This window comes from Podarcis erhardii (assembly GCF_964252035.2).
Source record: "Podarcis erhardii genome assembly, chromosome: 3".
NCBI classification, from domain to species: domain Eukaryota; kingdom Metazoa; phylum Chordata; class Lepidosauria; order Squamata; family Lacertidae; genus Podarcis; species Podarcis erhardii.
In genome coordinates this window covers 8,260,815-8,273,088 of record NC_138507.1, presented here as the reverse complement: position 1 = coordinate 8,273,088, position 12,274 = coordinate 8,260,815, and the positions used below count along the sequence as shown (strand labels likewise).

The 12,274-nt window shown below is 44.8% G+C and overlaps 1 protein-coding gene across 5 annotated transcripts in view; it reads left to right on the top strand.

Annotated features, from left to right (window-relative positions):
• ATP7B (ATPase copper transporting beta) overlaps positions 1-10,894 on the top strand; it is a 49,746-nt gene extending 38,852 nt beyond the window's left edge. For all 5 annotated transcript variants that reach the window (XM_081855460.1, XM_081855462.1, XM_081855459.1 and 2 more), the window contains 7 exons: positions 1,307-1,505; positions 4,135-4,281; positions 4,785-4,927; positions 5,367-5,570; positions 5,695-5,812; positions 7,454-7,556; positions 9,961-10,894. In XM_081855460.1, coding sequence (XP_081711586.1) covers positions 1,307-1,505; positions 4,135-4,281; positions 4,785-4,927; positions 5,367-5,570; positions 5,695-5,812; positions 7,454-7,556; positions 9,961-10,228 — 1,182 coding nt within the window. In that variant the 3' untranslated portion in view covers positions 10,229-10,894. The remainder of the gene's footprint in view (positions 1-1,306; positions 1,506-4,134; positions 4,282-4,784; positions 4,928-5,366; positions 5,571-5,694; positions 5,813-7,453; positions 7,557-9,960) is intronic.
• Positions 10,895-12,274: the final 1,380 nt, after the last annotated feature.

Below are 12,274 nucleotides of genomic sequence, written 5' to 3'. Positions count from 1 at the left end.
ACTTTTGACATAATATAACTTTAGTCTTTCACCTTTTTTCTATTACATTTTTACATATTTTTTAAACCTATATCACTAATGCCATATTATTTTTGTATCCAACATCATTTTAACATTCATAAACTTTGCAGTGTTTCTGCAGATAGTCTTTAAACTTCTTCCAGTCCTCTTCCACCGCTTCTTCTCCCAGGTCTCGGATTCTGCCAGTCATTTCTGCCATCTCCATGTAGTCTATTACTTGCATCTGCCATTCTTTCAAGGTGGGCAAATCTTGTGTCTTCCAATGCTTTGCGATAAGTATTCTTGTTGCTGTTGTTGCGTACATAAAAAACGTTCTATCTTTCTTTGACACCAATTGGCCCACTATGCCCAGGAGAAAGGCCTCTGGTTTCTTAAGGAAGGTATATTTAAATACCTTTTTCAGTTCATTATATATCATTTCCCAGAAAGCCTTAACCTTTGGGCCCGTCCACCAAAGGTGAAAGAATGTTCCCTCAGTTTCTTTACATTTCCAACATTTATTATCAGGCGAGTGATAAATTTTTGCAAGCTTGACCGGGGTCATGTACCACCTGTATATCATTTTCATAATATTCTCTCTTAGGGCATTACATGCCATAAATTTCATACCGGTGGTCCACAACTGTTCCCAGTCAGCAAACATAATGTTATGACCAATGTCCTGCGCCCATTTAATCATAGCTGATTTGACCGTTTCATCCTATGTATTCCATTTTAACAGCAAGTTATACATTCTTGACAATATCTTAGTTTTCGGTTCTAACAGTTCTGTTTCCAGTTTTGATTTTTCCACCTGGAAGCCTATTTTTTTATCCAATTTATAGGCCTCTCTAATTTGATAATAATGCAACCAATGTCTCACTTTATCTTTTAGTTTCTCAAAACTCTGCAGTTTCAATATATCTCCTTCTTGTTCTAATATCTCCCAATATTTCGGCCACTTGGCCTCCATATTGAGTCTTTTCAGAGCCTTAGCCTGGCACAGAGAATTTGAATGTCTTTCTGCTTGTGTGACTTTCCGCTTCTTCCCAGTATCATTTAAAACTACAGTGGTACCTCTGGTTGCGGACTTAATCCGTTTCGGGGTGCTGTTTGCAACTACAGCGCCTCTTCTGCGCATGTGTGCAGTGCGACCGAGTGCTTCTGCGCATGTACAAAGTGCACATATCGCTTCTGTGCATGGTGAACCCGGAAGTAAACACTTCCGGATTTGTCGCGTTCGTAAGCTGAAAGTCCGTAACAAGAGCAGAATGCAGCTAGAGGTACCACTGTCCTTATTTTGCAGGAGCTGGGCAGAGAGATCCTTGGGTACTGCAAAGATTTTCAGGCAGTCCCTGGGTGTGGAATAAGCTGCAATGTTGGCAGCATTGAAGTCGTGCTCGTTGAGACGGAGCAGCTTTTGAGCCATCCGAATCCTCCCCTTGGGGACATTGGCAAAGGCGCTACAGATCCAGACCCACAGGCCCTGATCCCCAAACTGGAAGGTAAGTAAGATTGCAGCTATCGGTACAGCCGCAGGTTGCTAAATGAATGGTTCCTCAACCGATAAAGTCTGACAATTGGGTGTTTATCTTGACCACGTTCCTAGCTGCACATAATAAATACAATCATTAAGCTGCTTTGTGTGCAAAATTTTAAGACTAGGCAAAACATCTTTCTTCTGGTTGATACTGACCTCTGGGAAATGTTGAATTGCAGAAGAGACGAGGAAGGGTTAGGATTTTGAGTGACCACCTTGTCTTAATTACAAGTACTGGTGTTTAGGAAACTTCAGCAAAAATGTAGATTTGTTGCATTCTTAATCAAGCTTCTTAGGGTAGCATCCTATTACTAGGAAATACATAAGAATCAATTATTTGTAGGTAGGTGGGGTAGCCCTAATCTGAATTATAGACCACAAAAGCACAGCTGACTTTTCTAAATACAATACAGTGGTACCTCTAGTTACGAACTTAATTCATTCCAGAGGTCCGTTCTTAACCTGAAACCATTCTTAACTAGAGGCGTGGTTTCGCTAATGGGGCTTCTTGCTGCTGCTGTGCAGCCAGCACATGATTTCCGTTCTCATCCTGGGGCAAAGTTCTCAACTCGAGGTAGCTCTTCCAGGTTAGCGGAGTTTGTAACCTGAAGCGTTTATAATGAGGCGTTTGTAACTCGAGATACCACTGTATTTAGGAACGTCAGAAACGGTCTTGTACCAAATCAGATTGTTTCCAGCTTGGATATGCCCCATACCTGAGCAGTGTGGTTTGTCCCAGAAATTGCTTCCTTATTCTGCCTCCTCTGTGGTGCAGAAATGCTCCAGCTTGAACTGTCTAGGGGCAGAGGAGGAGAGAATTGGTGGGCAGGAGAGACTGGAGGAAGCAAATATCTATCAATCCCCTTTTGACTTCAGCAATCCCTGACCATTATCCATACTGTCCATTTGGGCTGATGGAAGCTGGTGTCCAAAAACATCTGAAGGACCACAGGTCCTCCATCACTGGCCGATTTTATAGTTTTAACTCATTTCCATCTTGTCAAGTTCCTTGTACTTCTTGGCTGTGAGACCTGGAAGACCTGCACCTTTGCCTTGCAGGCCTTTTCCACCTGGCCTGGGAGGGCAGGGTCCTGGCTGACTCCAGCTACAGAAGCTGCTGAACAGACATTTAAGCTGGGGTGTTGTTGTTTTCTTGGGGGGGGGCTGCTGTTGCTGGGGGGTTTTTGTATCTTTATTTTAGATTTTGTTGTGATTTCTGTGGAAATTGTTCCGTTTAGTATTGTGCTTTGTAATGTTTTATTTATTGCATATGAATACTTTTGTTATAAGGGACATGGGTGGCGCTGTGGTGTAATATCAAGACAGGGCAACATTTATTCTGCTGGTTACTTTTTGATGGGTGCATTTTCTTTTTACCTTTAAGTTATATGCCTCTCGGGGTCTACCTCTGACAGAGCAATTATATATGCATTCCTACTCAGAAGTACACAGACACAGGTGGCGCTGTGGTCTAAACCACTGAGCCTTGGGCTTGCCGATCGGAAGGTTGGCGGTTCGAATCCCCGTGACGGGGTGAGCTCCCGTTGCTCGGTCCCTGCTCCTGCCAACCTAGCAGTTCGATAGCATGTCAAAGTGCAAATAGATAAATAGGTACCGCTCCGGCGGGAAGGTAAACGGCGTTTCCATGCGCTGCTCTGGTTTCACCAGAAGCGGCTTAGTCATGCTGGCCACATGACCCAGAAAAACTGTCTGTGGACAAGCATCGGCTCCCTCGGCCTATAGAGCGAGATGAGTGCCACAACCCCAGAGTCGTCTGCGACTGGACTTAACTGTCAGGGGTCCTTTACCTTTTTTTTTTTTACTTTTGTTATGTTGTAGTTATGTATTTTTTATCATGTTGTAAGCTGCCTTGAGCATGGTTTGAACTATAGCGAGGCTGCATACAAATAAAATTATGTATTTATGTGTGTATGTATATATAGAAGCTGTTGACTGATATTTGTAAGCTGTTGGGAGATCCCAAGAAATCCAGGCTAAAAACTGACATTTGAGTCAGTTTTGGTCAGACAATCTGATTTATGCTGATAGGGTTTTTGCGTTGACATTTAAAGTCTAGTTCGGACAGCAGTCTTTCCCACCCTTTCACTCTACGGAGCCTGTTCTTTATACCTTCTCCACATTTGCTGGCATCAAAATTGGATAAGAGAGCAGACATGGTGAAAACAAGCCTCTTTGTAGGGATTTGGTGACTTCATCATAGAAGTTTGGGGAATATATGTGTGTGTGTGTGTGTGTGTGTTTCCCTCCACTGCCTTAAAAACATGGCATCTGTGTGTTTTTGATTCTGTCCGTCTGTGAAAAGATGCCCTACAAATCTATCTTCCGCATGTTGTAATTTTCCAAATGTCTTAAGTGTATGCTAGCAAAGTTTGATAGGCACAAAGTAATTGCTGTATTGCCAGTCAGTCAGTCCTGGCTCTCGCCGCTCCTACAGCGGGGGAGAGTTGCGTCTGGTGCCTATTACAACAGAGAGCGTGGGACAACATTCTGTTCTCAGATGAGTCCTTCCCTGTAATTTTGGAACCCTTTTGCACTGTTAAGATTTCATGCCGTCCAATTTCTGTGCCTGGCAGATGCCGCAGCCCCTGTGACTTACTCTGTGTTGATCGGGAACCGGGAGTGGATGAGACGGAACGGCTTGCATATCTCCAGGGATGTTCACGAGGCAATGACCGGCCACGAAATGAAAGGACATACGGCTATACTGGTGGCCATAGATGGTACTCTATGCATTTAGACACATTTTCACCACCTGGCCAAGTGGCATCCAGCTCGACGTCTCACATGTTGTGGGGAGAAGGGGGTGGAGGGGCTGCAAGACCAGGATGGCCAAAACAGCACCAGTGGGATGTCTCTCAGTTCCAGAGCTAGAGATGAAAATTGAGAGGAATAAGTGGTTTTGGCTGGCTGAATATACAAGAGTCTTGTGGATATACAAGAGCCAGTGTGGTGTAGTGGTTAAGAGCGATAGACTCGTAATCTGGGGAACCGGGTTCGCGTCTCCGCTCCTCCACATGCAGCTGCTGGGTGACCTTGGACCAGTCACACTTCTCAGAAGTCTCTCAGCCCCACTCACCTCACAGAGTGTTTGTTGTGGGGGAGGAAGGGAAAGGAGATTGTTAGCCGCTTTGAGACTACTCCTTCAGGTAGTGATAAAGCGGGATATCAAATCCAAACTCTTCTTCTTCTTCTTCTTCTTCTTCTTCTTCTTCTTCTTCTGCAGGCTCACTTTGTGGCATGATTGCGATAGCAGACACAGTCAAGCCAGAGGCAGCTCTAGCTGTGCACATACTGCAAAATATGGGAGTGGATGTGGTGCTTATTACAGGAGATAACAGGAAAACTGCCAAAGCAATTGCAACTCAGGTATGCTTTCTGGGTCACTTACAGACGTCTGTTGAACATTTATCTTCATGATGATGATTTTGCATGAAGCTTGCAGGGAGGCTGGATATCTGCTATTTTAGTCAGCATTCGTCCTGATTGGTTTGTGAGAAGCTTAGACCACGTTGCACCAAGCAGTTGTTATCCCACACTTTTCTTGTCCCTTTTCTTACCGGGGAAAAAAGTCTGCTGGAGGTGCGGAGTGGGTTTGTTGTGCAACAGCCCCAACTCAACTTGAATCGTGGAACCCAAATTTGCTGGTACAAGATTGAATCCTACCTGCAAATAGCGACAACCTGGGAACATTTTTGGTCTAAAAGGGGTGTTTTTCTGTGCTTTTACAAGAGCGAAACAGACATGGACCTTTGTGCTGAACGAGTTGTCTAATTCATACTAACAGAAAGCATCTTTTTGCATCTAGGTTGGGATCAGAAAAGTCTTTGCTGAGGTTCTCCCATCTCACAAAGTAGCCAAAGTCCAGGAACTCCAAACCGCAGGGAAGAGAGTTGCCATGGTGGGAGATGGAGTCAACGACTCTCCGGCTTTGGCAAGGGCTGATGTTGGCATTGCCATTGGAACGGGCACAGATGTTGCCATCGAAGCTGCAGATGTGGTTCTTATTCGTGTGAGCTGACTTTCTGTAAAACAGCATGATGGTGTGGGGAGGTTTCCTGGGACATGTTCAGAAATTTGGGATTGTATTTGCTCTTTGGGGGGAAAAAATATGTCCCTGATTCTTTTTGGTGCAGAACGACTTAATGGATGTTGTCACAAGTATCCGCCTCTCCAAGAGAACAGTGAAAAGGATACGAATAAATCTCATCCTGGCCTTAATATACAACCTCCTTGGCATACCTATAGCTGCAGGTAAGCTACTGTTATGATGGTTTTCTTTATATATATACAGTGGTGCCTCGCAAGACGAAATTAATCTGTTCCGCGAGTCTCTTTGTCTAGCGGGTTTCTTCGTCTTGCGAAGCACAGCTATTAGCGGCTTAGCGGCTATTGGCGGCTTAGCGGCTTTAAGAAAAAGGAAAAAAACTTGCAAGAACTCGCAAGACGTTTCATCTTGTGAAGCAAGCCCATAGGGAAATTCGTCTGGCGGAATGACTCAAAAGATGGAAAACTCTTTCGTCTAGCGAGTTTTTCGTCTTGCGAGGCATTCGTCTTGCGGGGCACCACTGTATATATATATATAGAGAGAGAGAGAGAGAGAGAGAGAGAGTTTTTTTCAGATTTTAACAATTATCAAACAATCAACATAAAAAGAGAATTCCAAAGAATCTCCTGAACTTCCCTCCTCCCCTTTGTGGGTCATTTTGTCTATTAATCCAAATCTTTTAAATCTCCATTATACCCTACCCCAAATTCAGTGTTGAGCTACAAGTGTTATTTCAACCCTACTAATAATTTTAATTAGTTACGGTGGTTTTCAGACATCTGGGGTGGTGGAGGGCGAGTAGGAGATGAAGCTATTTGGTTGATAGCTTAAAAGTAGCAAAACTGGGATTCTGTAGCCTACTCACGGAAGGGAACATAATCTATCTCATGGTGACTTTATGTCCATAATCTCTTATCAATGGGAAGCAGGACTGTCCGAAAATGGCGGCAGGGGTAGTAGGGAGATAAGTGGAAGCGAGGGAACTTACATCTCAGCATCTCCCTCTTGTTGCTGTGTAATTTGGGAAGAAAGACAGGCCGCTTTGCCCATCTGCATCTTTTGAGACCCTCTGTAACAGCCTCATCCCAACCTTTTTAGCCCTTTCTGCTCTGAGTTTTCCTGGAGCGTGTCAAGCAGAAGATAGGCAAGTAGTTTGTGTGGAGAGAAGGCAGTGCGTCTCCTTTCAAACTGGAACTTAGTTTTGAGAAGGCAGAGAGCTGGCGAGAGGTTCTGTTTAACTGTTAAATTGTCTTGGCTTACAATTATTTACAGTTATATATGTGTGAACAAAGAGGTTCCATGTGTTCATACGTTGTAGCGATCACACAGGGTCCTCGGACGTTTCACCGTCTATTGATTCCTGTGCCACCACTTTATTTCTCGCTGCCACCCCCCAGGCCCTACCTGGCACAATACTGAGTCCAGTCAGGGTTACATTGGAACATAAACTTCTGTTTATTTATTGCAGTTTAACAAGCATGTGGTTTCATAAACAGTATCGGTCCATTACAGTCATGGGCTGCCTATCCAGATCTATAACTTCCGCTACCTGCTCTCCCTCACTAAACCACCTCTCAGATATTTACTTGTCTTCCTAGCTCCTAACTGTTCCTGATTCAGCTTATTTCGCTACACTCACTCAACCTCCCCAGAGACTCTATCCCAATTCACTCCCACTCCAACCACCCACCCACCCAACTCCCAACGAACTCCTCCCTTCGCCCCTCCCAGAGCTGGTTTTATAGTCCCTCTGACTCCACCCCCCCGGGTTCTGATTGGGTAACTTGTTTAACTATTTCACTCCAGCACTCTCATATGTTAACATCACATATGTGTGTTTGTATTAGGAGTATTTCTACCTCTTGGGATTGTGCTACAACCATGGATGGGATCGGCAGCAATGGCGGCATCGTCTGTGTCTGTGCTGCTCTCTTCCCTGCAGCTAAAATGGTAGGTCTTCCCATTGATCTCCTCATGGCGTTGAGAGCTACAGCCAACTTGTGTGTTCTGAGTGTACCTAAACAGAATTTTGTATGTAGCTTCTCTAAAGGTGAAGAGTTCTAAGCCATTAGTGATGGGTGGGGCTGGCACCAGGTTTGAGGAGGTCCTGAACGAAATGGCGCAAAGCACCCTGCCAAACTCTACAAAATTACTGTATTTTTTGCTCTATAAGACTCACTTTTTCCTCCTAAAAAGTAAGGGGAAATGTGTGTGCGTCTTATGGAGCGAATGCAGGCTGCGCAGCTATCCCAGAAGCCAGAACAGCAAGAGGGATTGCTGCTTTCACTGCACAGCGATCTCTCTTGCTGTTCTGGCTTCTGAGTTTCAGAATATTTTTTTTCTTGTTTTCCTCCTGCAAAAACTAGGTGCGTCTTGTGGTCTGGTGCGTCTTATAGAGCGAAAAATACCGTAGTTTACCAGGGAACAGAGGGGCAGGCAGGAGGGACAGATGGGTTGGGGACAGGCAACAGCACTCATTTCCGTGCTGAGAAGAGCGCTGCAGTTGCTACCATCTTCATCTCTCCAGAACATCCCTGGATCCTGGCCTAGCAGACCACTTTGAGCAGGGCTGAGCAGCGTTGTAAATAATCTGTATGGCAGAAACTGCAATCCACCTGGCCAGGCACGTCATCACTGCAAAAATAATACATGCTAATGCTTTAGTTTACATTTCTATTGACTATATTGATTATTATACAGTCCCCTATAAAAAGATACTGTCCCTTTTTATGTAAGATACTTTTTATTAACAATAACATGGAGCAATGCAAACAACACATAATGAGTATCGATCACTGGGTCCAAAGCAAAATATTAGTCACGGCGTGTATAAAGCAGAAAATAATAGCATGTTAAGGTAAATAACCAAGCCAAAAAGATGCGTGGCAAGGTCCCAAACCCTCCCAGGAAGTGGAATAAAGACACATGAAACAGTATTTTTGGTTAATGGGCGATAAAGGCCACAACTTGATCGGTTACAGAATGTGAGTGGTATTGGCTTAGGCATTGGAAACCGCACGACTATATCTGACTCCTCCCCAGAAGTCTTGGAAGGGTTAACCACCAGTAGGAGGAGCCCTGCTGATGCACATCAACTAGGGACTCCTCCAGGGTCAACGATAGGGGTCGTGCCATGGCCCTAGCCCCCGTCTGGGGCTTCGGACAGAGACCACGTCCCGCCCGGATTCCTTTAACGGAATACCCTTGAATTAGGAGGGGTAGGTGATGGCCACTACCTCCCCTCCCCTCTGACCGAATACTCCAATGCCTAACCGCCAAACCTCACAAAGTTGTGACGATTTGCTACGAGGTAGGTGAAAAAACAAAATGGCCGGTGCCAATTTGCCAAGTGGAAAAATTCCTACCAGGCCCCTTGGACAACTAAGGTCCATAGCAAGGACAAGAAAGAAAGAGCCTAACCTAAGGGAGGGAGGGCGGGAGAACTGGCTGAGCAGGGAGAAAAAACAAGGGTAAGTCCTCAGCCGTGGGCAGTTTAAATAGCCCGTGCCACACCCCTGGACCATCCGGATTGGACAGCCTTGGGTTGATGCGGCCGAGGACCAACCAATGGCACAGGCGCTATCCTGCCCCATCCGTGAGGGGAGGGCTTGCTCCCAGCCCACAACGACATCTCCCCGGGAACGGGAAATTGCTTTGCAGGGTGTTTAGGTTCCTCTGGGTGATAAATAATAAAAGAAATACAGTGGTGCCCCGCAAGACGAATGCCTCGCAAGACGGAAAACTCGCTAGACGAAAGAGTTTTCCGTTTTGGAGGTGCTTCACAAAACGAATTTCCTATGGGCTTGCTTTGCAAGACGAAAATGTCTTGCGAGTTCCTGCGGGTTTTTTCCCCTTCCCCCCTTTTTCTATGCCGCTTATCTGCTTATCCGCTAAGCCGATAAGCCGCTAAAAGCCGCTAATAGCGCTAATCCGCTAAGCCATCAATGGGCTTGCTTTGCAAGACGAAAAAACCGCTAGACGAAGAGAGTCGCGGAACGGATTCTTTTCGTCTTGCGAGGCACCACTGTAAATATAAACCAATAGCATTAAAAGTCCCCCCCCCCACTCATCATGTAAGTTTATCAGCCACAGTCAAGTACCATATCCTAGCTCACCACTTGCGAGTGGTTCATCAGTCTGCATGCTTCCAATGTAACCCCAGCGTGGTTTATCATATTCTTACGGGGGAGAGCTTTTTTGTACTCTGTAAATAAAGGAAGCAAAGCTAATCCTGGTTCCACTTCAATATAGATGTCCCTTTTAAAAAAAAAGGGCATAGCCATTGACAAGCACAACTGCCATTTCTCTGCGTGAGCCTCTGACATTTGGTAGTCTGTGTTTTGTCTTTCCTTAGCTACAAAAAAACCGACATGGAAAGATACGAAGCACAGGCTCAAGGCTGCATGAAGCCACTGACTCCTTCCCAAGTCAGTGTCCACATTGGAATGGACGATAGGAGACGAGACCTTCCCCGACCAGCTGCTCGGGACGATATCAGTCAAGTATCTCTTTGTTCCCTGACATCAGACATACGGCCAAGACACTTGGGGAATTTCCTAGAGAATGAAGCAGACCAGTGGTCCTTGCTCACGAACCATCAAGATGAAGACCACTACATCTAAGAGTGCTGCATTCTGCAGCTGAGCCACAATGTTTGGGGGCAAGACTATTTTGCCTTGTGACTCTTTCACAGGAAGACTTGGGATCCTTCCAGTCTGCTTCCAGAACACCTGCAGTTTGTGCTGAGCATGGAGGAGACTGCGTTGATCAGATCCTGGTGGCTGAATGGCTCTTCGATGGCTCTTCAATCTCTCAGTCATGGCATGGCATAACCAAAGTGTGAACAGAAAGATTTAGGGCGGAACAACCAGGCTTTTTACACACTGTATCTAAGTCCTAAACGTGACACAAGAATATTTTACATAGACCAATTTTAGACATGAAAAGTGACCAAAACAGAAACTGGAGGCAGGCTAACTGTGATCAGAATGTTGATTGTTTCACTTGAGATAACTGACCAGGATGATTGTACATCCATGGTAGGGGATGTGTTGCTCCCGTCAGCCCCGGCTAGCGTAGACAATGATCAGGAATGATGGAAGATAGAGTCCAGCAACCTGTGGAGTGACCACAGCTTCCCTAAGCCTGCTCCACATCTCAATAGCAGAAAACAGGATTTTGTGAAATGGGGAAGATTGGTGTCTGCAAGAACAAGGGCCCTCACTTAATATGCAGGTTATGTGTGTGTTATAAACAAAACAGAATTAAATCAATTTTGTTTAATGTGAGCTATGGTTTAATTTCCATTTCAACTGCTTTAACTTGTTACTTAGTCTTACACAAGAGCAAACAAGTAGGGCGAAAGCAAACCCTACTGTCTACTCCCATTGTAATGCGGAATGGATTTTTCCAGTGCACCATGCTGTCGTGATAGTTTTGACTCCATTTATTAGTGCTGAATCCCAAGCTCCATATTTAGCCTGCACCCTACAGAAATAAAAGGTTTGTGTGCTTCAGAGAACAGATCCTGAGCATTCACAACATGAACAGTGAAATACAATTGGATGCTGTGATCTCTTAAACTGCTGAACCTTGCCCTCGCTACCGTACTAGAGAAATTTCTAGCTGTTGCTTTTAGAATGAGAGCAATCTCCCATGTGTTGAAAGCAAGCCCGTATTTTAATTTGAACAGTATTTCAAAGTGCTCACCAGGGAGCCGAGAGTACCAAACTGAAATATAAATGCACTGTAGAGACCAGTAAATAAACACAAATTGGGGGGTGGGGTGGATTCCTTCTTAATTTAATTTGGTTCTTACATCATTATTTGCAAGTCTCCATATCACTGAACTGGATGGATGGCTTTTTTTGCAAACTTCAAACTATTCTGTCCAGTAATCCAATATGTTGACTCTGTTTTTGCATATGGTAGATTTAAACAATAGGGTGTTTTCCCCCCCAGAATCAAGTGTCTTAGAAAGGCATGATTTGGTTAAAGTTTTTAAGCCAATGTATTGCCATTAGGATCTTCACTATAATGAGTATAGTTGGTATAACTGTGTTGGTGAGAGAGAATTCCTCTCTCTCTCTCTCTCTCTCTCTCTCTCTCTCTCTCTCTCAGAAACTCCCAGTCATACCATCTAAATTCACTACAGAATTTAGAGCCCTATTCATATTCTTCCAGTCACATGGGACAGGGGAGGAGGAGGGCAGAACTTTGCTTCCTCCCATCCCCTCTGTCCCTTCGCAGTCCTGCTTCTCATGCTGTGGGGCTGAACACCTACAACTAGGAGCTGGCCCTAGTTCTTTTTTTCCTTTTGTCTTCTTTCTTCTTTTTCTTTTTTGTAAGCTTTAAAAGTAATAAATATTATTTTTTTAAAAAAACTAGGAGCTGGCCCTCCTCATGGAGGCTCCTCGCACAATTTAGGACCTTGATCGCACAGCATTCTAAACTGTGTGGGGAGTCAAGTATGCTCCCCACTGCAGACCATTCAGTCCCATCACATGGAGGGCAATGGGACTGGGTCCCATCAGAAACATCCTGAAGGGGGGAAATTATTTTGTTGCCTGGAGAAGAGTCATAACTCAAGTGTTTCACTGAAGGAGGATGCAGGATGTCTGGGCGTGGCAAGAAGCTAGCAAAGCCTGCAACCAGGGAACAAAAAAACA